Consider the following 25,860-nt stretch of genomic DNA (forward strand, 5'->3'; position numbering starts at 1 on the left):
TATTTTCACAAGTTGCTTATCCCATACAGAACATTTTAAATTGGATTTGGTCTTTGAATGCTTAAAACAAAAAGACATCATAAAAATTCCAGTACAGCTAGGAGAGACAGAGTAGTACTTTCCCTATTGGCAAAGTAGAACTTGAGCGAAGATTTTGCTTATTTTTTTGTTTAGCTCAGGAAAATTCAATCTCACATATAAGTAAGTTCTTAATTTTTTTAACTCAGATTTTAACTTAGTTAATTTATTACATTCCTTATTTAAACTCTTAATGCCAACATTGCTAAATACTTGTCTTTTTTTTGGAAAGTGTATGCAATAAAATAAAACACTATTTCATCCAATAAATCCAACATCCAGGAAAAAAACTTACTGTCAGGTAAAAGGAATAACCTTAGAAATGAACATGATTTTAGCTCTGAGACAAATTTTAGATTGGAAGGCTAAACTTGCCTTGGCCTTAATCCGTTGTAACATGCAGCAGTAGGTTGCAATGCATCTTCCAGTGAGGGCTGAGTTAAGCTAATGTTTAGAGTACTCTCCTTCCTATATCTGTTCCTATATATCCTATTATCTTGCAGTCATTGTGACTGCAGGGCACAGGCTTATCACTACAGTGACAACAGGGAAGGAGAAGGAGGGCAGGATATCAGACCTCCAAGACTGTAAAATATGTTAAGACACAAAGTACCAGAGTGATGGTGGCACAACAATTTATGTACGCAGGAACAAACATGTTGTGATTTGAACTCAATTTGTCTAATGATGCTATGACCAAGCAGAAACAATGGCAGGAGAATTCCATTTCTATGCTCCTGAGTTGCTAGTGGAAATATTAGCATACCAAAGCAGCTAGAGGTAACAAAACCCAATTAAGGCTCAGCTTTCAGATAATTTTCAATATTTATAGACTGGATAAGAAATGCTTATTCTTCACCTGACCTTTTTTGATGGATAAGATGCACAGAAGTTTTTTTAACATGCTTTAATTTCTGTCACATGCAAAAGACATTAAATTCCATATTGCTCTTAAAATCCTACCCTGTCTTCTCACAGCCATTTCTATCTCCATTAATATCCACTGCTCACTGTTGGGTTTATCTTTACTGAAAACTCCCAGTGATTATTTTCATACAAAAATAAATCCAGCTGGATAATATTTTGAATATACCCAAATACTTGGATCTTTCTGGAGTAAAAGGTCCTAGAACTGGCAAAAAACGCTTCACTACTTTACACAGGTAGACAACAGATTTTTAAATGCCTATGTAGTTTTTCTGATGAAATGGTGCCTGAAAACATATATGAGATAAAGAAGAAAATGTCTAGGTATTTCTCAAATTTTGTAAAACTAAAGAAATAAATACATATGAATATTTGCATTAAAAATATTTTTAAAAACCAGAAACCTTTGAATGACAAGTATTTTCATCAAAATAACCAAATCTTTAGCTTGATAACCATATTCTCTGGCAAGAATAAGTTAACACTTTCTACCTATCCTTAGACTTACAAATCTTAGATAAGCTCTGATGGTATCACTTGTGTCTCAAAGATATGCTATTTACTCAACAAAAATCTGGCCAGAGAAAAACCCAGAATAATTTGTAAATGAATGTCTCATCTTTTATTTATATTCTCCACACAAAAAGTACTGTTAAGTTAAAGTTATGGCTAAAAGAAATTCCTAAGAATGTTGGAATATTTTTATTTTGGGGATTTAAGTGATAATAAAAAGAGAGAACAAAGGAACAAAAGATAATTTTTTCTCTTACAAAAGAGAAAATTAAGGCCAGAACCTCCATTTCTAACATGTCATGGGAGACCTGCAGGAGTCAAAAACTGCCAATGACCTTTAGTGGTGATCTCACCTCAGATTAACTAACACAATTTATCCCACTGGCATTAAGGTAGCAGCAAGAAGAAGACAATTTCAGCTGACAGGTGGTGTTCAACCCCCCTTTAGAAAGATGCTACTTATGGTTTTTCCATGAGCATCACTACCACCACCACCACCCCCTGTTCATCTCACAGGGATCTGGGCAACTCGCCTGACACGGCGTGAGAATTTTGCTGGTTTTCCACAGTCATCCAAGTCATTCAAACTTTTATGTTTGAAAAGGATGCATACTCCCCTTTTATAGTGACAAAGTTTTTTTAGAAAGCTACTTACTTTCTACTTTCTTGCTCTCTCTTCAAGGAAAAGATAAAAATACATTTTCTGAAATGAAAGTGTAGGTTTGCAAAATTTTGGCATAATTGACATTTTTCAGCAATGGTTTGAGGCACAATTAAATGATTACTGATAATTATTTTGCAGCTAGATTACTATACTAGTTTTTAATTTTTTGACTTTTTATTTACTTATGTTACAACAAAAGAAAAAATTAGAAGACTTTTCAAATTCCATTCTCCCATTTCTGCAATGTTTTAATTCAGCAGCTGTTTGTCCAATCATTTCAAATGATATAGAAAAATTGTATTTTGTTCCACACAGTTTAAAAATACTATGTTTTCCATGTCTGAAGAGCAAAAATAGCCTTCTAATGGCAAAGGAATTGCAACAGCTATGAAATCAAATCCTGCTGTGCTTTCCATAACTATTTGGGTTTTCAAAGTAAAATAATTTCTTGAAATAACAATGACATAATAGCTATAGTCAAAAATTAAGCTTACACATAGGAATGTAGGAATTCTTATGATTTTATTTGATGTTTAAACATTCTTTCCATTTAGGTATTTCTCCTTATTCTTTTTTAATAGAAAAAGAATGTTCTCCTTTTTCTTTTTTAATAGAAAAAGAAAAATTTAATATACAAACAAATGTAAAACTTTTTTTCTCACTTTACACCAGTATAAACTAGGAGTAATTGCAACAATGTCAAGTAAAACAGCTGTTAGGGAAGGCTAAAGCATAAAGTGACTAAGCACTTCATAAAACTATAGCTGTCATGACAGACGGTACATCGCATGACATTCGGTCAAAGTAAAACCTAGAAAAATATTTACATAAGTTAATCAAATAACACCTTGTCTATGAGTAATTGGCTTTTCAGAAACATTTGAATGTGTGAGAATGTCTGCTTTCTATGTCAAATGCTTTTTATTGAAAAACAAGTCCTCCCTCCCATCTTAGCCTTCCTTTTGAAAAATCTTAGCTGAAATGCAAGAATAGTGCCACAGGGAGATTGTAGCTGAGGTTCTTAGAGATTAGCTTTTTTCTAACCAATAGGCCATGTTCCCCTAGTAGACTAAGTCTCCAGTGATGCACCATCTGTGTTCTTTAAGAAGAAAAATTACAATGTGCGGTAGGAAGCCCCAGGCCAGGGAGCTCATCCCATAAATCGAGAATGGGTAAGTGAGTAATTGATCTACTAGTCCAGTGAGATAACATCTCTATAATTTTGAGAGAGAAACATTTTGATTGTTGAAAAGTCAAAATTTTCTTGGCCTATAAATCTGTTAATTGTTTGTACCATTAGTATTAAATGGCAGCTGAGAGAGAAATCATGAAAGAAAGCAAGCAAGATAACCAATGTTTTCTACTTTAAAGATCCTCAGAGATCTTCTAGAGCAACACCTGCAGACATTATGGACTGAAATGAGCTACCAAAGTTAAAATGTCCTGTCCTTTAGGGGTGCTGACACTTGTTATTCCTATTGGCCTGAGTAGGAATTTTGAGCTTATAGCACCTTTGAGCATCACGTGAGTTTTATGTAAGTAGTTACTTTTTAGGCACTCGAGTCTGAAGAAAAAAAATAATTGGCTATTTAGTGTAATCTTATGAAAACATGTGTGACTCGCAGCACTTTGGGTTCGTGTCCTAGAAGCATGTCTGTGCTTGGAAAAGTAGCCTGGAATCTCCCCAAATCAATCTGAAGTGAATGTTCCGTAATGAACATAGAATTTACTACAAGTGAATTAGCAGAAAAAAAAGTGCAAAGTAATTCCAGAGTATCACTAGTGCATAAGTAAGCATTCCTTGTAAATAAGTCACTCATTTATAGAAACAAGATATAAATAAATGATGTTTGAGACTTCTTTCAAATACTTGAGTTCTTCATATAATACATTTTAGAACATTCCACAGCATCTAAAATATATAAAAATAAATACCTACAGTATTTACAAAGTATGATACAATCCAATCTTTAAAAAGACTTGTATAGACCTGTTCTTTAGCTCATACTGAGGTAAGTAGGTTTCTATAAGACTGAAGAGAAATAGGGGAGGCAGTTGTTTTGAAGGAATCCCTTTGTCCAGTTGTTGTAGTCTGTAACACAGCTAAACGCATGTGCCATTCTCCAGTGGTCTTACACATATTGAGCCAAAGTCATCCTTGCTGCAACTCCATCGAGGTAAGTTTAGTTATGCTAGGGACAAATTTGTCCCACTCTACATTCCCTGTGTCGCCAGTGGTTTCCGCAGAAATCCTCACAGCTTCATCTAAACTTGAAGTCATGTTCATCCCTGGTATGTGGAGATGTAGTTCCACTGATTTCAATGGGCTGAGTGTAGCTGGGATACCTGTAAGATAAAATAAAGATTTTAAGATGATGTGACTGTTTGTATCAGATAGCTGATGGGCTCACCCTGTGATTGTCGCTCTCTGAACACTATGCAGGTGATGTTCTATTAAAATGGTCTGCCAGAAAATGTTCCAAATTGCACTTGCAAATTTTAAGCAAAGACTTCCTGACTGAAGTCTAAGGGGATTTCTGATGTATAAACCTTGAATTTCTTACTTTTAAACATTTTTAATGTGTTCTACTACTGATTTAATATGCATTATTTGGTAAATTGCCCTGTCGTTCCTTAACCAGATGCCACAGTGACCAGTAGAGCACTACAGCTTCCTGTGTACAAGTTAATCATAGGATGGTTTGGGTTGGAAGACACCTTTAAAGATAATCCAGTCCAACGCCGCTGCCATGAGCACAGGACAGGCAGGGAGAAGAGAATGATGACAAATAATCGATACAGAGTGAAACATCTACAGCCACACTGTCATCTGTGTTTCATGGCTGTAACCTTGTTTGTGCCTTACATACAGGAATGGCAAAACTACTGGAGAAGAGCAAGCTGAATTCAGGAAAAAAAACCCCATTCCTTCTATAGTAAGTGAAAAAAACCAATCTTCTTCAGAGGTAATTTGTTTAATTCTCATTAGATATATATTTTAGGAACAGATTAGTTGTCCTTGGAGATACCAATTTCTCTGTTATCAATGTATAGCTTATATAGTCCTAGCCTATAGTGTCACATAACTGCTGGACAGCCAACGTTCACATCTCTAGGACAGGAGGGATGAATCCTGTACTTGCAGTCCCTTGCAAAGTCCTGCTGGGATATAACACATAATGTAACGAGAAATATAAAATAATAAATTATAGGCCATTTTCCATCTATTCACAAAGCTAGAGAATTGCACAATCTACCTAATTTACCCAGAATTAGGTAAGCTTGAACAATTTCTGCTTTTCATTTCAGACTATGTTCCAGCCCAAGGACAACCTGTATTGGAGAAAAATCGAGTGGCTTCTCGGTTGTTCCTGAATACACACAATAACCCATCCAACAGGAAAAAGAACAGAAAACATGAGAAAAGAAATTAATGTGAATTTCTTATTTGATCAGCCCAACTCACATCAGAATGTATGGTAAGAAGATAATTTGAAATAGTCAAGGACATTCAGGTATTTAAATCTGTACACACAATTTTGCTTATAACATTTGTTATAAAATAGACCACAACTTCAGAGAATTAGCTCTGAGTAGAATATAGCTGTTTATAAACACATTGCAACTCCAGGAAAATGATTTTCATACTTTCAGGTACCTGTTCTTTATTTACTTATGAGTCTAAAGGAAGTAGAGATCCAAAGAAAATATTTATATAAAATATTATTACCTTACCTCCTCCCCAATTGCAACAGAACTTTTGAAATAAATTATATGAAATTTTGTTTCATCAATATGTAACCAAAGTTGTAGCTTATTCTGTAAAATATTTCTTGTAAGTTACTTCTCTTATAGTCAGTTCTTAGTTGTAAAAAACTTTCTCTCATTACATTGTTCTCAGATTCAAATATTGTTGTATGCACAGTTAAATTTTACTTCCACAGCATCAGAAGACATAGGGACAAGTATACTACCAGTGGGTAATAGGTGCAGTACCATTTGCTGGAAGTGTGTTTATGTTGGTCAATACAACATGTTCTGAAAGCTTCGAAACATTATCAAAATTGCTGATCTGGGTGGTCAAGGATTTCCGACTCTCTGTACTGGCACGACCTCTGGTGAGCCGTTCATCATGGTGACTGTGAATGCCAAAGATGCAACAGGAAAATGCTGCTTTAAATTCTTCTCTAAATTTCCCTGTCAACCACAAAAAATACTCATGAAAAAAATGTACTATAAACCGTGGTTCAACAAACTTTATTGATTAGAAAAAAGCAGCTATCTAAAGCAAAATTAACCCAAAACACCCAGATGTTCTATTGCAGAACTAGGAAATCACAATTTCAACATCTTGGAGGAAGACAGAAAAAATATAACCTTTGTAAGAAGATATGTGAGGTATGGTATGAAACCTAAATTATTCTTGGCTAGACAGAATGGATAAACTAGAATGATTTATGAAATCATGTCATGGATAGTCTGTTGATTAATAACTTATCTAAGAAAAACAAGTAATTGAGCAATCGTAGGCTTAAATGACTGAATAGTTACTTAACATGTGAAATGAAAGGGCATGGCTGATTTGTATTTCATCTTGAATACATTTTAGAAGAAGATTCAAAGTGTTCAACAGCCCATTAGTCTGCATTTGGGTCTCAGAGCAAACTGTTCAAATCATCCTCACACCACACACCACAAAAAAACTACAGTGGGGAAATGTGTAGTGAGGATCAACAGACTTTTGCCTCCCTGTATTTAGCTGTAATACCACCAGGTTAGGTCCTGATTCTGCTGTCCATAGCCAAATAAGACAAATACAAACTAAGAAAAATCTATACCGGTAAGTAAAGAGCATCCTGGACAGTTCTTTGGCCTTGAACCTAGTTGGCACAGTCTGATCATGCAAGTACTATTAAAGACTCACAGCCTCCAAAACCCAATACCTGCATATAAAATGCCAACTGGGGACAGCCCCTGGCCTGTGCTACCTCCCAGACAGTATCTGGGGAGTGTTTAGGGGAATGGTAATTGTTTCAAACCAAAGTCATGCCAGGGACTTCTTTACCAAATTAATGGCATGCACAGTCAAATTGAAGCACTTGGACTCAGGCCCTGGCACTGTTTAGTTCCGTGATAGGTAGATAGCCTGAAGGTAATGGGATACTTCAGGCAACTTATTCCAAGAAGAGGATCTAGTTCCCACCGGAGGAGCTGGGCTGATGTTACACAGTCATTAATCTTATTTGCTATGGCTCATTACATTCAAACTATACATTAAAGTTGAATTCTAGGTAACTGTAACTTACCACTGAGGAAGTTATAAATAATAGGATTGGCTGCACTGTTTGCATATACAAGCCAGTGTGAGAATGTGAACCAGGCGTATACAGTTTCTCTGTCATCGGCATGATTAAACATCCCAAAAACCCTACAGAAAAAGAAAAGCAAACCTGAAAGATGGCAAAATTAGAAATCATATAAAAGGATTCGGCAACTTCTAGCCTAATTTTATCTCTGATGACCTATTTGCAGTATCACAGAAAAGCTGATTCAACAGTGCTCGGTTTCTTGAGAGAATAAAGTCCTCTCCCCATCCCTCAGCCTCCTGTCTTGCTGGTTTAGTACAACAGAGACCATCAGTACTTTACTTTGCAATGGTACAGATGCGTGACTTTTCTGCTAAGTAACCAAAGTCAGCTGGTGTCAGGTACGTCAAGAAAGATGGGAAAAGTTGCTTTTGACCTATTCATGTCATTGAGGTTCCCAGCTCTAGGTCCACTCTCCAATAAACAGGGTCTCTGGAATTGGAAAGGCACTGAACTGGTCCCAAAACCAAGGCCACAGTAGCAGCTTCTGTCCTCCAGAGAAACCTGCTTTGCCCAGATTCCTTACACCTAACTTTTGCCATTTAAGTGAGAATCTAACTATGGGCCTATTCTGCTATTGCAGTTGAGGCAGCCTGCAGTTCCTCTGCGGTTCAGATCATAGGCGGCCTGAACTGCCTTCTGGAAATACTTCTGTCTCTCCACATTGCCTACCAAGGGACCTGAGGATGAAAAGTACTTAAATTAGGCCTCAAGAAAGTGCCAGAATTGAGTGGGATGTATTTAAGCCTTCATATCCAACTTGAAACTATTCCTTAAAAACTAAAATGTTCCTCAAGCACTAAAAAAAGGCTGGTTATTTTTTAGGATAGTCAAATCTTCTGCTATATGTCATTATTTACCAGTATTCCAGAGGTCTCATGAGGTATAAATATATCAAAGCCTTAGCCTGTCAGGCAGTGTACAAAAACCAGAGCATAAACAATTATGTCTCAAATGAACAGGAGAGGAAAGGGTAAATAGGTAAAACAAAGCTTCATAGGCAAACTAAAGGGTTAGTCTAAGGTCTCAGAATTGTACATGATGGGGCTGGGGTTTGAACCCAGCATTTCACAGTCCCTAGAGCCAAGCCACAACATGACACTCTCCTGCTAACCTTCAGCTGCTGCTTTAGGTAAATGCACTTCCATGGGTGCATTTACAGCAAACAAGCTGTAATCCCATGTAAATGAGAGGGTTTAATGAGGAGATAGGCTAGATCATTTTCATGAGGAAGAGCTTGCTAATAAGGATTCCACAATCTGGCCTTTAGTTTAAATACTAAGGATAGGTTAGCTACATTTTTTTCTTGCAAGCGTATGATTTTAATTTTCTTTATCATGAAATAAGTAGGCTTCTCCTTCAAAAATATTTGCCAGAATAAGAGGAATTTAGTAAAAGAGGATTGGTTTTGGACAGAAAGCTTTCCCAAGTGTTTATATTTTGGGATAAACTTTACCTTTTCAAGACATTGAGGATGCTAATTGGTAGATAGCAAAGTGCAAAAACCAGGAGGACGACCATTAGCATACGTGCTGTTTTCCTTCTTGCACGAATCTGTTTTATTTCAGCAGCCACAGCGCTAATCTTTGACTTTGTTGATTGTCCCAGCCCTCGGGGCTGTGCTGAGGACTGCAGAGGCTTCCATTTTTTCTGAACAACAGAAGAAGTTCCTGGGATCTAAAAAAGACAAAATAAGGAGCACTTTGAAAAACTAGCACTGTGGGTAACTGTAACTAGAAAAATAGATAGGTTGACATCTACAATGTAAGCTTGCAGGGAGAAGTATTCTTTTTTATTAAATTAATTGAGGTAGCTGGAAGAAACGGACCAGATTTCAGACATGCCTGCAAGTCTGCTTAAAAATTCGTGGTTTATCCAAATATATCAGCTGATATGTTAAAATTGTCTTTACTTCCCAAATACCTTGCCTTGCTTGTCTCTTCACAATATCACACTTACCAACCCTACTACTGCAATTACGTTGCTATAAAATGCTACATTAAATGTTTTCTTGAATGGCAGAGTAGTTTATCCATTATGCTGCTAATTTAAGATACTAAACAGCTTTTCAGCACTGGAAAACAAGGATTTAAAGCCTATGTAGTTTTAAGTGCCATAAAACTTCCAAATATGCAATCTAGATGACAATGAAGCAGCTAAAGAAATCACAGCTGAAGTATGCATCTCTCTCCAAAGCTCTTCAGAACTGAATGTATATACAGTGATGAATAGAGGGGAATCGCAGAAGAGTGCCCAGACATAGGAAGAATTAGGCTAGCCAAAGACACCTTGCAACGGGTAGATGTAGCACCATGCTGTTAAAAAAAAAAAAATCTCAGGTTTTGTTTTCTGTGCCCTCACATAAGCCAAGACAAATAAAGCAATTTAGCTTCAGTTCTTCAAAATTATTTCCTGTCTGCAGCCACATGTGAAAGATTACAGATGGCAAGGACTTTCTCAGAGAACTCTATTACAATGACATTTATAATTTTTTCAGTGTTATACATTATGAAAACCTTTTGTGTAGAAATATAGTTTTATTCATGTGTAGTACAATTATCTGTGGGGTGACTAGTCTCATGAGTGTAAAATAATTCATGTTTAAAAGTGTCTACAAAATTCAAATTGTCTATTGTAACATTTTAAAAATTAGGGCTTATCCACACAAACTGACCAGAAAAGAATGGAATTTTGGATATTTATTTCACAAAAAAAGTAAGCTAAAAAGGGAATACCTGTTCTAAAATAAAAGCATGCACATTCAGATTTGTTCTAGAATAGCTATTATGTTGTTGGGTTTTGGGGTTTTTTGGGTTTGTTTGTTGTTTTTTTTTTTTTTTTTTTTTTGTGAACAGCTTCCTTGCACAGACAAACCCTTAATTTAGCATTTATGTGCACCATCAAAACTGATTTACAACTATTGGAAAGTTTTGGCAAAGTTATGTTGTAATGAACAGGAAATCAATGAAGCAGAATGGGGGATATGTTACAACATTTGTTTTTTACTAATGTCTCTATGGACATAAAGCAAAAAAAAACCCCTTGCACTTACTTCTACTGTGGGTTCCCACTCATTCAGCTGAAATCAGCAGTATCAGCTTCATACCTGGACATGTCTGTCCTATTGCAAGGGATTTACCCTACTTAGCTGTGGGGTGTAGTACTGCAACGTGTTTTTGCCATGCACTACTAAGATAATAGGCTGTCTAAGATTCTGATTCTGGCTTATCAGGGGTGCTTTGATATTCTGTTCTTCTAACTTTGAAGCAGAAGCTTTTCCTTCCTTTTCAGTCATACTGAGTTACCATATTGTAGCAAGAACTAGAGATGGAAGCAGAGAAATTCAGCCAAATCTCTCCCTCCTGATTATGCTGAAGATTCACTTGAAGAAATCAGTGACCAGCTTTCATGGTAGCTAGATGCAATTTAGATGAAGAGGAACATTATCTTGGCTCAAAATTGTGAATGCCTCTTTCTATAGAAATGTTAGACATGACTGTGTACATGGTTTGTACCTGTGCGTGCAGGTAAAAGGGTCTTTTCTGGTCTTTAAGCAGTCTTTAACAGCAAGAGGTGATCAAAGATAGGACTGTATACAATGTATAATCTCACTGCACTATATATTAAATTGCTAAATATTCAGGAGTTTGTATTGAGAACCTTTCTAAAGAGCCCTGTTTTCCTCAGTCTTTACCTGGCATACACCTAGGCTTTGCTACTGTTACACCAACAGAAAATAATACAGCAAGAATTTTATCAGGAAATTAAAAAAAAAGAAGAGCTATATACCCACAGATGCATCGCTGAACCAGTACCATCTAAGGAGCATAAAACTTCAGAAGTGTGTGTGTGTGTATCCAGAAACATTTACAAATATGCATTTATGTAAACACACATACATATATTACAAATGATAGGACAAGAGGAAATGGCCTCAAGTTGTGCCAGGGGAGGTTTAGAATGGATATTAGGAAAAATTTCTTCACCAAAAGGGTTGTCAAGCATTGGAACAGGCTGCCCAGGGAAGTGGTTGAGTCACCATCCCTGGAGGTATTTAAAAGATGTGTAGATGAGGCGCTTAGGGACATGGTTTAATGGTGGACTTGGCAGGGTTAAGTTTATGGTTGGACTCAATGATCTTAAGGGTCTTTTCCAACCTAAATGACTCTATGATTTCATATGTACAAATATACACATGCCACCATAATGCATATATTTGCTTTTCAGTAACGAATAAGTTATAGAGACAATTGTGGAGAATTTGTGTAATTCCAATGATTCACTAAAAGCCTACTAGCTGTGTCCAAACAGGTACTGAAAGCTGCAGTTATTTTCTTATGCACCTTTCCTCTATCCCCTCAAATTATTATCAAGGGGTTTATAACCAGAGGAAATGTCTCCAAATGTAATAATGACTTGCAAAGATTGGAAGGGCATATTTCAGCTGCCAAAATGAAAATGGGTAGGGTTCCTAGTTATTAATATGAGTAGGCTTTACTGTCAATGAATTTGGACATCAGTAAATAGAAGAATACAGTATGAAACTTGGTAATAAAAATTATGTATCAACACTTTCATCATAAGTCCATTCAGTCCTGTTTATTTGTTCAGAAGTTACTTTTAATCTACTTAAAATCCACAAGAGAATATAGCCTTCTAAGTCACTACTTCCTTGCTTATAATCAAAATAAATTACTCAAAATCCCTGGTATTTGTGGCATGATTGTTCTTGTCTTTACAAGGATGAATCACTAATTCAAAGATTGTAAAGCTTACATTCAAAGACCTGCTTGAAAGACACAATCAGTAATTTTAAGAGCTATTGCACAAAGTATGGTAAGGATAGCTTGTAAAACTATCTTACCTTTAGTCATCTGAAAATTTGCATGCACAACATGGTCCATTTTAAAAAAGAACCTTTAGAAAAAGTGTAAGGCATAGAAAACATCTACTGTTTGCTGTGTTTTTTCTACCACGTACATCTGGAAGGCTCATTGTACCTTGCAATAGGATCACTATATTTAAATGAAGTTCTGGTAAACAGCATGATTTCTTAATTGAAACTATTATCAAATAATACATTTAGAGCACTGCATTCATTTGCTCTACATGACTGATTATGACACACCTGTTGCACTTAGCAAAATGCCTGATGTCTGCAGCCAAGTCACAGTTGATAATAGATGTGCAGTGGTTTTAATTTCACTTAGTGCAGCCTCTTATACATAGTGCTATCATCTATGCTAGGAAAAGAGACATCTGTAATTTTGCATCATTGATAGCACTAAGCCTGTAGCAGTATTTGTCTTTTTGCCACTGAAAAAAAAAGGATCATCCTAACCTTGTCAGCATGCAAGATGTATAGGGAGAAGAAATATTCTGAAGAAGAAATAGGCCAGCTAATTGTTTAGCCTGGAGAAGAGGAGGCTGAGGGGAGACCTTATCGCTCTCTACAACTACCTGAAAGGGGGTTGCAGAGAGGTGGGTGTTGGTCTCTTCTCCCAAGTGACAAATGACAGGACTAGAGGAAATGGCCTCAAGTTGTGTCAGGGGAGGTTCAGGCTAGATATTAGGAAAAAGTTCTTTACTGAGAGAGTAGTGAAACATTGGAACAGGCTGCCCAGGGAGGTGGTAGAGTCACCCTCCCTGGAGGTATTCAAGGAGCGTGTGGATGTGGCATTGTGGGATGTAGCTTGATGGACATGGTGCTGTGTGGTGTTGGGTGGGTTGTGGCTTGTTGTTGTTGTTGTGTGGCATGGGTTTTGTGGTTTTTCTTTTTGTGGTGGTTTTTTTTGTTGTTTTTTTTGTTTGTTTGTTTTTTTTTTTTTCCCCAGGTTGGACTCGATGATCTTACAGGTCTTTTCCAACCGTACTGATTCTGTGATTCTGTGTGATTCTGTAATACAATAGGGGGGGAAAAAACCCAACAAAAAACCAGCTTGGTTTCCAGTCATTCAGCTTCTGCTCTGAATCTGAACCAGCATTTTCAAGCTACGTGCAGGTTAAGAACAATTGCTTTGCATTAACTTAATTAATGGACAGTTTGAGAGAATAGGTAGACTGTAAAGAAAGTACAGAAGAGAAGGTTAAGAAGGAATATGGTGATAAGGTCATTGGGTGCTACAGGACAGATAACTATTTACCAATGCAGAGCATCTTAGAGCTATGTTAGACTGAATTTAATTTCAAAACTAACTGAACAAAGCCTGTGTTCTGGTGAAGAGTCCCCTTCAAATTGTAAAGGTTAAATTTTATCTTCAAACTATCTTGCTATTTAATCTTATAAATGTAAGAAATTAAAAGCAAAAATAAAAATTTAAAGATAAACAGCAAGATAATCAGCAACTCTGGTTTAACCTAATCTGATTAGAAGTAAGAATAATTGCTGTTATGACGTACGGATGATAACAAAATGCCTTAAAGCAGATTTGTTTTTTCCTATATTTTAGTTATTTGCAAGAGATATGTTTTGTCAGTATAAGATTCGATTTTTACTTTTAATATATGTGTATTTACAAATCTAAAGTCTACTTGTGATTTCTCTGAAGGATCAAATTGAACTGCATGAAGAATGCTCCTGATGTGGCAGATATTATGCCCTCGTCAGGATAGCCTCAAATTTGGATGGTATCAGACATAATGGTGAGAGAAATGATTCATGCCTATATCTTGATGGAAATTTCAGCCATTGTTAGCGCCATTTGATAGGACAGGAGAGAGGATATCTTGCATCATGTCTTCAATGGGATGAGTTTATTGTCCTTTACAGAATGACAGGGCAGGGGCTGGCGGAGGACTACAGCTATAGATAAATCCCAACAAAACAGAAGACAGCAGAGAGAACCATAGACTGATGCATGATAGGTTACAGTACACACCCAGAAAATGATTCTCAAGCTGACACCCCTTTGAATTGTGGGAGAGGGAAAAATGTTCCTGAAAAAATTCACATAATTTTTGCCACTTCAGTTCAAATGTTCTTTGTATGCTTGTTTGCTTGGGGTTTTTTGTTTAGTATTTCTGTTTTCTTCCCTGCATTTTTAATTTGAAGCTTGAAAAAACAGATGTTCACATTAGAGATCATGCCAATTATTTGTCAACAATTCACATCAAATGTTACTGACAACAGCCAGCTTCACATCAGGAAATTCCAGTCTCACAGTTCTGGTAGTTTGACTTTCTAGTTTAACTTTTGTTCATACTGGACTTGCTATGAACCCGAGACTTTGTGGAATGAAAAATAAAAAAAAAAATTGTACAAACTATTTAACAAAATGAGAAGGTCAGTCCTAACTTTTGACTACTACAGGAGATTTTAGCAGTATAAATAAGGTCACCTAAGGTATTTTGGTAAGCATTTCAGATACAATGGGAGAGATCTTTCTTCTGCCAATAATCAATCTTACTGTTGCCTTTTTCTCTCTTTCTCTCCCTCTCTGTTGCCTTTTGCTCTCTTTCTCTCCCTCTAAGTCCTTCACAGACACGAGCAAGAAGGGGTTTACACTCAACCTGACTGCCTTCATTTTCTAATGCACCTCAGTGCCTATCCAAGGATGTAAGCCAGCAGTGTCACATCACTGAACCTGGAAACGGTGCTGGATATAAAAATCCAAGTCCTAAGTGACAACATGGAGCATACAGAGAAGAAGGTTGTACATAGGAATCTGCATATAGTCACAACAGCAAGCAAATAGAGCTAGTGTTAAGTGACTTACCTGGCGACACCACAGCTTTCGAAATATTTGCAAATAGGCCAACACCATAAGACACAGTGGTGCCATGTATGTCACCAGAAAAAAGCATGTGTGATACATTTTGGGGTAAACCTCAGCTGGAAAAAGAATTCAAATAGGAAAAGTGCATTTAAATATACATACAGTTCAAAATCACTTCAAGCCAAATTATTCATATAGATATGCATGTGTTTTTCAAACATAATAGGTTATAATAGAAGGTGTATCCAATAATATTATGGTCAGGATTGATTTTTTAATCACTTCTATATACATTCTGTTTCTATTATAAACATACTTTTATCTCAAACATCTCTTATATCACATTATTGCTTTCATATCGTGTTATTACTTTAGGTATGAAGTCTTAAGAAGTTTTGCTTTTTATTAAATCAGTGAAAGATAGAAAATTTCATTACCTAACAATAGCTATCTAATTATCCAACCTACCTCATCGCTGACGTTATTTCACAGGTTGTGTAACTGTCTTTAGGTTTAATTCTGCAAAGGCTACTATGTATCCCTGAGTAAACTGCACAGTCCCTCACCTATAAACAGAGAATGTAGACTACAGCACAGAGGATGCTGATGGGAGGAGAGAAGACATTTCTTAAATGACTTTTTGGTGGCAGAATAAATATGGTTAAGACTCGGTGATTTATTATTACGATTACATTTAAAAAAATAGAATTAATTCAGTCAAGTGCTCTAAACTTAGAAAATTTCCAAGATTATTTTTGACTCAGCTTTAACAATAATGAGTTTGCTACCATTGTGTTCTAGTTTCCTGTGTATCTCTTTTCAAAAGACAACTTACGAATGTTATTTGCTTGGCGACAAGCATCTTACAAGTGTTGTGAATATACTGTGTTTTAAGAATGTTGTATCATAAGCTTCATCATTAGATTATATCAGAACGTGCAGCGGGTGCCTGGAAAACTTGCTTTCACTTTTATAACATTAAATGTAGTTTGGTATTACCAAACATTGGTATTAATTATAACAAAGAAGAAAAAAAGATTTGCATGAGATCAAAACATTGGTGAGTCAAACTTATTTTCTGCCTCTTAAAATGATTGAGATTGTGGACCCTATCAAACAAGAGGTCCATTTGCATGCCAGGAGAATCCCTGAGAGTTTGATAAGACAAGGAGATACAAAGACTTGGCCCATAACTCTCATAGCAGGGAGGAGTACACCATCATTTTAACTCCAGGATCATCCTCAAACCCAGACTCGAGTAATATCCCACTCAGTGTTGGGCCTGAAAGTCCCAGCTGGTTCACCAGTCAGAAAAACTTCAGTATCAGGGAAATAGAAACTTGCTATAGCAAAATCCAGCCCATGTTCATTGCTAGCAAGGGTAATAGAGACACTGCCATTGACATTTGACAGCTTTGGTGGATCAGGGTTCAAAAAATTCAGATAAGCAGCATTTGCCTCCTTACTTGCTCTAAGATCCTGTAGCAAATCAACATACCAACTCTTAACTTGCAGCTGCAGCTACTAGCTCTTGTCAATGTCCCTGGGGAAGACAGACCATTTGGGGCAGGTTTTTTATAATTTTATAACCTGGGTTTGCATATTGACTGATGATCTCAAACTTATTTTTGCATTCCCGAAAACGCAGACTCACAGCAGTCCTGTCAGCCAGGGAAATACCGACATGCTTGCTTCACAGGTGGAGAGATTAAGGAGAAACTGGAGTAACGTGACTTACTGGGATCACGGGAGGTCAGAGCTGAAAGTACATTCTTTCTGCTCAGAAGGAGGTGCCACCTGCCTCATCAATGCTCTGCAGGCAGCCAGGCCCCTTTCAGGTAGAAGGACAGTACATATTTAAAAGGCCATCTGGAGTTTATGGCTTCCAATTTAGCATTCCAAGTAAAGTGAAACATTAAATGAGCCTAGCTATCTACAAAGAGCTGACGGACCAGGTTGGAGGAAGATCCTAACACTTGCCTTTGAAGTTTAGCCACCTGGAAAGTGCCAGCTGCTAAACATCAAAGGAAACCTGTCCCTCCTCCACCCAGGGCAAAGCCCTTTGTAGAACTTTTCCCTAAGAAGCATGACTCTGTTTAGCTTCTCAAGCCAAAGAAAAGCTTTAAAGCTGTTTGACAATTACACCAGCAAGAAGGAGGAAGGGCTGGTTTGGGATACCGTTCATTTATCAAGTGAGTGAGTTCCAGGCTCCTTGAATGAGAACATCAATCAGTCTATGGTCCTGGTGATATATCAGCTGCCTGACTGGGACTGCTGAACCTCTTACTGCCAAGCAGAAGAGGAGAAAAGCATCTTTGCCTTCCATGGTCACTTAATGGGCTTCAGGACAGGGGGAGATCGTTCTTAGCTGGAGTAACCGTCTCTTTAAGAAGAAATTAATGATTCTCACATCACTGGCCACGATTTAACTGAAAAGAGAGAAGGGACAAAGAGCAAACAGGTGGTCACAGGGATTGGACTGGGGTGAGATCAGCATTCCTACTCAGCACCAGTCATACAGTATGATTGCTCCACCTGATAAAGGATCAGTATGCTAAAACAAGCCTTCTTCTGTCTGCTGCAGGGGTTATTAAACAAATTTTAAACTTTTCTAAAGCTTCCTTCTTGGCACTGTGTTCCAGCCCTAGACTGTTGTTCAGTGAAGCAAGGAGGTAGAAGATTGAAACTACAGTTTCTGGATTTTTGCCAGAATTTTACTATATTTGCGTAAATACATATATACATACATGTATACATATATGTAAATATACAAACTCCCAGATTCAAAAGGTTTTGATATGTCTAGCAAATGAAATATTCCCTTAAGCCATAGGTGCATAATGGAATTGGTACTCTTGACAGCTTCCCTAAGAATAGGGAAAAACAAGACTATCAAGTTTATTGAGCATCAGTAGAGAGTTCCCAGGTTCCCTAGTCTCAGAAGACAACTATCAGGTTTTGGAGTTACCAATATGAAGAAGCAATGCAGCTAAAAGAGTATACTTTTAGAATAAAGCTTAATAAATAGGGATGTTAGGAAGTGAGTGCCCACAGTAGAGAAAATCAGACCACACAACACAGTCCTTTCCAAACTATGTTCCTATGTCAGAGTACTTACAGTTAGCTAATACTAAAATTACATTTTCAAACCTGATATATTATGCTTATCAGTTCACAATAACACCAAGCATAATTTTAGTATTAGCAATATTCTGACTTCTTTCTGCATTGAAGTGTCCCACAAGTTTTTCCTTATAATTCTGAAGACTTCAATAAATGGGTTGTATAAACCTTCATGTAATAATGCCATTCCCAGCTATTTGCTTTCCAGAATTAAGACAATATGTTTTTGTACTATTTTATGAGTAGTCTAAGAGGAAATAGAACACAAAGTCTTCCTTTTGTTTCCATTCAACCATGTAGTTTTGAGAAAGGATTATCTCCGTATTCTTTTTATCATTTGCAAAGGGGTTGGTTAATGCACTTTGGCTAACACTGTTTTCGTGAACAGCTCTAACAGAATGTATTTAGCTGACTTGGACACATGGTGAACTCATTTTAACATACATTTCTTTTATTTTGGCACTTTATCATCAAATTCAGCACATAGCAATTACAGACTATTATAGAACTGTGGGGCCAACACTGGCTCCTTAAGTGAGCCTGCATAGGTCACATCTTGGATCCTTCTGCATTCCCAAATAAAATATTGTTATTAGACAGTACTCAAAATGAAAAACCCTCAGCCTAGAATTGGCAATGAATTTTATATTAAGGAATGCCAGAAGCAATTAAAAAGAAATTGAGCCCTGTTTTAGGCTGAACTATTGCTCCATTTGCAGTCACTGGCAGCTCTCCAACAGCATGCTTGAAATCTTATTAGTCAGGGTGGCCACTATTTGTTCACTGTTAAGGAGCCCAAGTGTCACAGTGCTGATCAGACCTTCCTTCCAGACACTGATCAGACTTACATGGATTTCAGCAGCTGGACCTAAGTCTGGGAAGGGTACAGTGCTGACTCCTGCTTTGGCATCTCTGACATTTTCCTGGACGTGGCTTCCCGTTAGTCCTCCACAGCACCTCATGTTTCAGTGGCCCTGAGTTCCCAGAATTAGAATAAACTTCCAAAACACTTTGGAAAGTGTCATTAAGCACCCCATTTTTGCAGTCCCAACCTTGACAATTCACAGTTTCACATCCTTGGGACATGCGGTGTACACGATGCTCTGCAAAGATTTCATCAGATGTACCCTAATTTTAGATGGCATAAATTATATGTAGTTCTAAACAAAGCAGTAAACACCCAAATATAATCCCTTTCCTCTAAATTGACACTCCTATGGGATTTGCTCAGGGTCTCTTGGGTGTGTGCAGTATCTACATCTCCACTTTCTCTTTGCAAATATAGCATATTCGTAGGAACATGAATTTCTTTCTCCTTCAACCTCCTCCTAGTTAGCTTTCTTTGACCCTTGATATTGCCATAGCCAAAAAAGGCAAAACAAAATCCAACAAAAGTGCAACTATTTTCTTTATTCCTTCTGGTCTCAAAGCTCACCAGTCTTTTCAAACTGCTGCTCTGTTATCCATGTTCTTTTGTTCTGCTGTTTGGGGGCCTTTGTGATTTCAAACCCTGGTTTTCAGCAGAAAAACTGCATCTTCTATGCTTTGGCCCAACTCAGTGTCCTTAGACTTTTTCAATTGAATGAAAATTATTTGTAGCTAATGACACTCTATCCTCCACAGTCTGAAAGGGATGTTAAGGGGGGTGTGTGTGTATATATATATATATCTATCTCATGTCTTATCCTCATTGATAATATATGGTTAACTCTACATTTACTAAGTAATTCCATGATTTGAGCAACCTACTTGTAACTTAACACACAGAAAGGTTCTTCTCTCAAGTTACTATCATAAGCTATTATTAGAAAGTGGAGAGGATTATTTTTTATGGATAGCTGAAATGCACCAGCAGAATAACTAGCAATGATGGTACATCATCATTAGAAGAACAATTCATTAAAAAGGCAGCAGGATAAAAATAGGATTGTTATCTTTCAGTGGAATTAAAAGCTTCCCATTTCAGAAAACTTTAATGTATTTTACATATAAAATTATTTTCATTTGATGCTCAATATAAATTAAAAAAACCCCAGCAAAATAATTTTGGAGTATTTGCACTTCACTTCTGAAGCCACATACAAAAAGAACTTAATTCTATGCACAAGTACTTGCCTTTGTTATACTCCTTTCTACCTCTCCAAACATCCAAGTGAAGGCTCACAGCATTACCTGAAGATCAATAGATTTCAGTTTGGACAAATATACTCCATAGGAGTAGAGTCTTGCAAACACACGGGAGGTTTTTTCTTTTGTATAACGGGTGCTTCAGCTCAGGCATATCCTTGGGCTGCAACTACTCCAGCACAGCACTGAATGAGAGGCACTCTTTAAAATAGTTCCAAGGCTACTAGGAGCTCTGTAGTTCGAAAGCAACACTTTCCTGTTGGGAATCAAAGTGGCCAGTGCAGATCTGGAAATTTTGACATCGAGTTCCCTGACGAAATGCTCTCCTGACTCCCTAATTAATTAACTACAGCATTTTCATTTCCTAGGTTGATTAAAAGAATTTTTGCTGCAGATCTAACCTTGAAGTGATGGAGGCATGGATAATTAGTTCTGCAGCCAAAATGAGTGGGCACAAATTGTACTTGGAGTGAACGCAGTGAAAAAAAGTAGTCACATAAATACTGCAGCATCCAGCAGCAGACTGGGATACAAAATTGTTCACAGATGAAGAAAGAACACCAGAAGTAAAGAGCAGATGCGTCCTCTCCAGTGAAATGGCAACTACAATACTCGTAGCTTAACAGAGGCTTCCTCTAACTTACAAACTTTCAGCACATCTTTGTCTGCAATGAATGCCAGCTAGCTAATGGCCACGTCTGCCCCCTTGCCTTGTTCCAGAGGACTAACTGGGATGAAGGAGATAAAGAACAGGGAATGTGATAGCCAATGTCTTCTCATTAATCCCCTGGTGGACTTGCAGAGGCCATTAGCAGGGGAGAAATTTCCAGAACAGCACATGGAAGAGCCCTCAGCAGTTCAGGCTGCTTAAGCTAATTTATCACAATAATTAAGTACAGGTGATCCAGTTGTATTTTATCTTAATTGTTCACAGGACTGGAATCTTCTTCTACAGAGACAGCTCTGGGAGAGAATCTGATTGTGTTTTAATCTGACTTGGCTATTAACAGGCACCTTTTGGTTATGTGTTTTGGCAAACTTGGCTTTATTTTCCTGTGTGTGAATAATAGTATTACTGATGGTCATTATATTCAGTATCAGAGTCACAGCATGTAACTCATATGCTCTATTAGCATTGGAGTTATGCCAAGGCCCACCAGAGTTGAGTCGTAACCATTTGGATGGGTGGCTAACACCACTTGCTGTGAACAGAGACAAAATAGAAGTAGTTACTCCCTGGCAACCCTTACAGCTTCTTACAGCTGAATTCAAATACAGAACAAGTTAGATTCAAAGAATCTGGAAAGACAGAATTACACTTCCTGGATGGAATAACTGACTACATTTATGAAGTTATTTAAATGATTTTGTCCATGACAAATTTCAAATTGTAGACTAACTCACTACCCTGTATCGAGGACATCTCTGTAAATTCTGTAATGACATGCAATTTGCACTGAAGTCCCAGGAGATATCTACAAAGACTAGTCAAATATCAGCAATTAGAAAAGCAATATATCACGTAAACAGAAATTCTGTTCTTGTGTAGTTATTTCTTAAGGCTAAATACTGAAGTCTTTGTAAATCTGCAATGTCCATTGATCACAGAATTATATAAGCATAAGCATTTAAGGGTGGGAACAGTTCTACCCTCTGGGAAACATTAACACGGTCAAGACACAAGCCAGCCTCATTCATTTAAACTTGGTTTCAAATGTACTTTAAGTCTTAGCAATACAAAAGAAAATAGGATTTCACAGTATTTGAAAAATGGTAGTTCTAGGAAAGCTTATATAATTAAGAACATTTTGTGATATGTTTCTACAACTTGACTGCATATTAATATGTCCTGATATTTCTATTACTTAACAGCAGTACAAATTCAGTCTTTATGGTCAATGACACACTCACCTCCCCAGTGCTCATCACACACTGTGAACAAGGTGGTTTTATTGGCTAATCCTGGGAACACACTGCTGCACTCCATAACAATAGCCTGAGGAATCATTATGATGCAGGATACAATCCAGATAATTATAATGCTGTTCCTTGCTCGCTTGGCTGTGCTTTTAAACATCAAAGGGTGACAAATTGCATACCATCGATCCAAAGCAATGCAGCTGAGTGTTAGTACAGACACAGAGACTGAAACTGTCTAAAGAAAAAGAAGTATTATGTAAATGCAAATGTAATTTTTTCAGAGCTTTAAAAATTATTTATTGTATTTTTTTCCTAGAGTTTTAAAAATCATTTCTATTTTCAACATAGTTAGCTCTTTATCTGCAGTTATTAAATAGAAATTACTCCCAGAAAAAGACTCCTTTTAAAACCACTTCTTACAGAATTACAACAGATCTCCTCATCTGCTGTAGTCCCACTAGAATCAACAGGGCAATTCACAGATTAGGGTGCTACCCAAACTGAGTAGGTATAGCAGGGTCAGATTCTGAAAGAGCAAATTTATGCAACTTAGAATTTTCAAAACTTAATCTGAAAAACTACTTTTAAAACATTAGACAACTAATTAGATCTTTTTTTCTTTGTAGAACAATGTTATATTTGGATATCAGTACCATTAATTTGCCTTTTCAGTTTCACAGGAACAATGGCAATTCAGGGTCTCATGGAAAAAAAAACAACAACAATCAGCTTAAGGCAGACTAAGTTATTTTACCTTCTATTCAGTATAGGAAATAACCTATCACTTTGGTTTTACTCTTTCACTCTGTACACTAGGTGATCATTTCACCTTCTCTTCAGATTTTCTTCCACTAGAATGGAGGCTTTAGAAAAAATTTTGTGATTTTATCAAGTAGAGGACATACCTGCTGGAGAACTGTTACCCTTGACAATGTGGCTTTTCAGCCATACAGGCATCTACTGAAAATATAAATTGTGCTGGAGGCACAGAGATGATCACCTGCATACATTCAGAGTTCTGCTTAATTGTTTTGATTTATAATGACTGAAAGACCAAGCACTTGTCATTCTAGTATGCCCAGTCAGTTCATTTAACCAGCTATTCTTAGAAAAGGTATTTGTCAATCATTTTGATGCAAATTATCTCATAACTAATTAAGTCCACTGCTAAATAAGTGGTGGCAATTATTGCTTAAGGCAGACAATCTGATCAGCTCCCAGTGAACTTGGATACTTTGACTATATTTCTAAAGAATGCAAAGTCACTAAACACATATGTAAGCCCAGACTTCCTTCAAAAGTTCAGATTCTCTGTCCTGGACACTTGTGTAGCTGTTTAGGTCCACACTCACAGAGTATAAATGACTAATTTTATTGACAGACATTTTTATTGCTTTATATCCCTTCTGAATTACTAAAAAAGACCACAAAAAGTGAAGAGCATCAGACAAATGTTCCAGAAAGTGTATTGCCCAAGTCTAATAATCAGATGGACCAAGAACAGTATTTATTAAGCATAAACATATTCACAAGTGGAACAGTCCTTTAATCCTCAGCATGTACCCTGAGATATCTACTTCAGTAGCAGGGATGGACTTCCATCAGTTTATCACTATTAGGAAGATGCTATTGTTCCTTCTCTTCTTTGTAACATGGGTAATATGCACACAAACACAGTAAAATAATACCTGTAAGTAGGGAATCACTTTGCAGAGGGGCTGCCCGAAGAACCATGTTTCTGTGATGTCCACTACTAAAGTTGCTGGAAGACAAGTAATTGTGACCAGAATGTCAGCCAGAGAAAGATTCACTATGAAATAGTTGGTAACTGTCCGCATGTGATGATTCTTCCACACTGCAATGCAAACTGAATTTTGAAAGACAAGTTAGTGAGATGGAAATGACTTAGGGAATGCTTCAACAGGAAAACACTTGGTTTTGCAGAATTAAGGAAATGTTTGTGTCCTTTGTTTAACACAGAATATTTGAATATGTAGTTCAGTGTAAAAACCATGTGTTTTCTTTTGGAGTGGAAACAAGAGGGTACATGTAGAGAGACTCTTAGTACACAAAGAATAGTTTTCCACAGATCACAGCACAGGAAATAATCTGATATTTAAAGCAGCTTATTTTCCTGCTAGTTTATCTTCACTAACTATTCACACAACTTTCTTCAGGTCTATTTTAACCCATTGGCTCTAGTCTATGGCAATACACATCGACATTTGAAAAAGTTTATCTTTTTCTTATGATAGCGTGACACTTAAATTAAGTTGCTACCACATGGAATCTTGTAAACTGTACCAAGACAACAATCATTTTATAAAATAATTTGCTAGGCACTATATATCTATTGCACCTGCAGAGACTTTGTAACAGTTGTCTGGGTAACTGTGATTTGAGGTAAGTAAATAAAGGTAATTTTTGCAGTATTAAGCGCTACCCATTTAAAATGTGGTATATTTTTTATGATGATTACTGGGATCAAAAGCAACATGTAACAGACACTTTACAAGATGTAACTTTAAAGCTTGTTTTATATCTTTTCTTTTCCCTCTTTTTCATTTTGAAAGGCTTTTAGAAATGAGGTAAATCGGTCCTTTAACATGGTTGCACTAAATTCATACGCTAATACATTAAAAATGCCAAAATTGAGTCTAAGAAACCAGCCTAAAAATAAGGTTTTTTAATAACTTGGGAAGTAAAATACTGAGAGAATGTAGCAATCAATAGCTTTTGAATGTTTTAGATTCAGTCACCAAAAGCTCTTTAAAAACTGATGCACAAAATTTTCCAGAAACACCACAATACTTCTTGTAAGAAAACAGTACAACTCATTGTACATCAAAGGTTGTTCTCCTGTAAACAGTAATTCATCCATCATGCAAATCTGGATGAAGATTCAAAGTCTCCTTAATCTGTCAGGATATAGCACTATGCTTAATTTAGATATATTAAACAGATCACAGAATGCTAAAGAATAGAGTTAGAAGGTTGTCTAAAAGGTTGTCCAAATCTAAAATGGAATCAGATAGATTTAAGCCATTCTCTTATTAAACTAGCTAAAACAGCTGGAAAAAAATACACAGACTTTAAGGCACATAAGCTCTTGAGATCAGATACTTCTTTAGATCCTAAGAAGGACGGTGTGCCTGAAAGCTTGTGTCCATCTTGCAGCTGCATCTGTTGATCTAATACAATACATTACTTCATTCCACAAATCTTGTCTTGCTTAAGTCTCTAGACCAGCACAACTACAGCAAGACTACCACTAAGCCATTGTTGCCAAGTTCACATTTTAAAATCTGTTATATTTGAAGATATCATGCCTCTCTTAAATGTGTTGCCGTGTTTAACTATCTTCCCTATTAAAAAAAAATCTTCTAATGTCTAATCTACCTTTCTTTTGCTGCTATTTATATCACTT

The 25,860-nt window shown here is 36.7% G+C and overlaps 1 protein-coding gene across 1 annotated transcript in view; it reads right to left on the minus strand.

The window, feature by feature from the left end:
* Nucleotides 1-4,334: 4,334 nt before the first annotated feature.
* The window catches only part of HCRTR2 (hypocretin receptor 2), a 34,610-nt gene continuing 13,084 nt past the window's right edge, over nt 4,335-25,860 (minus strand). The window contains exons 2-8 of the mRNA XM_059835728.1: nt 24,122-24,300; nt 22,425-22,668; nt 15,264-15,379; nt 9,005-9,225; nt 7,489-7,610; nt 6,179-6,379; nt 4,335-4,528 (exon numbers count right to left, since the gene is read on the minus strand). Coding sequence (XP_059691711.1) covers nt 4,335-4,528; nt 6,179-6,379; nt 7,489-7,610; nt 9,005-9,225; nt 15,264-15,379; nt 22,425-22,668; nt 24,122-24,300 — 1,277 coding nt within the window. The remainder of the gene's footprint in view (nt 4,529-6,178; nt 6,380-7,488; nt 7,611-9,004; nt 9,226-15,263; nt 15,380-22,424; nt 22,669-24,121; nt 24,301-25,860) is intronic.

Source organism: Gavia stellata, chromosome 2, assembly GCF_030936135.1.
Source record: "Gavia stellata isolate bGavSte3 chromosome 2, bGavSte3.hap2, whole genome shotgun sequence".
In the NCBI taxonomy this organism is placed as follows: Eukaryota; Metazoa; Chordata; class Aves; order Gaviiformes; family Gaviidae; genus Gavia; species Gavia stellata.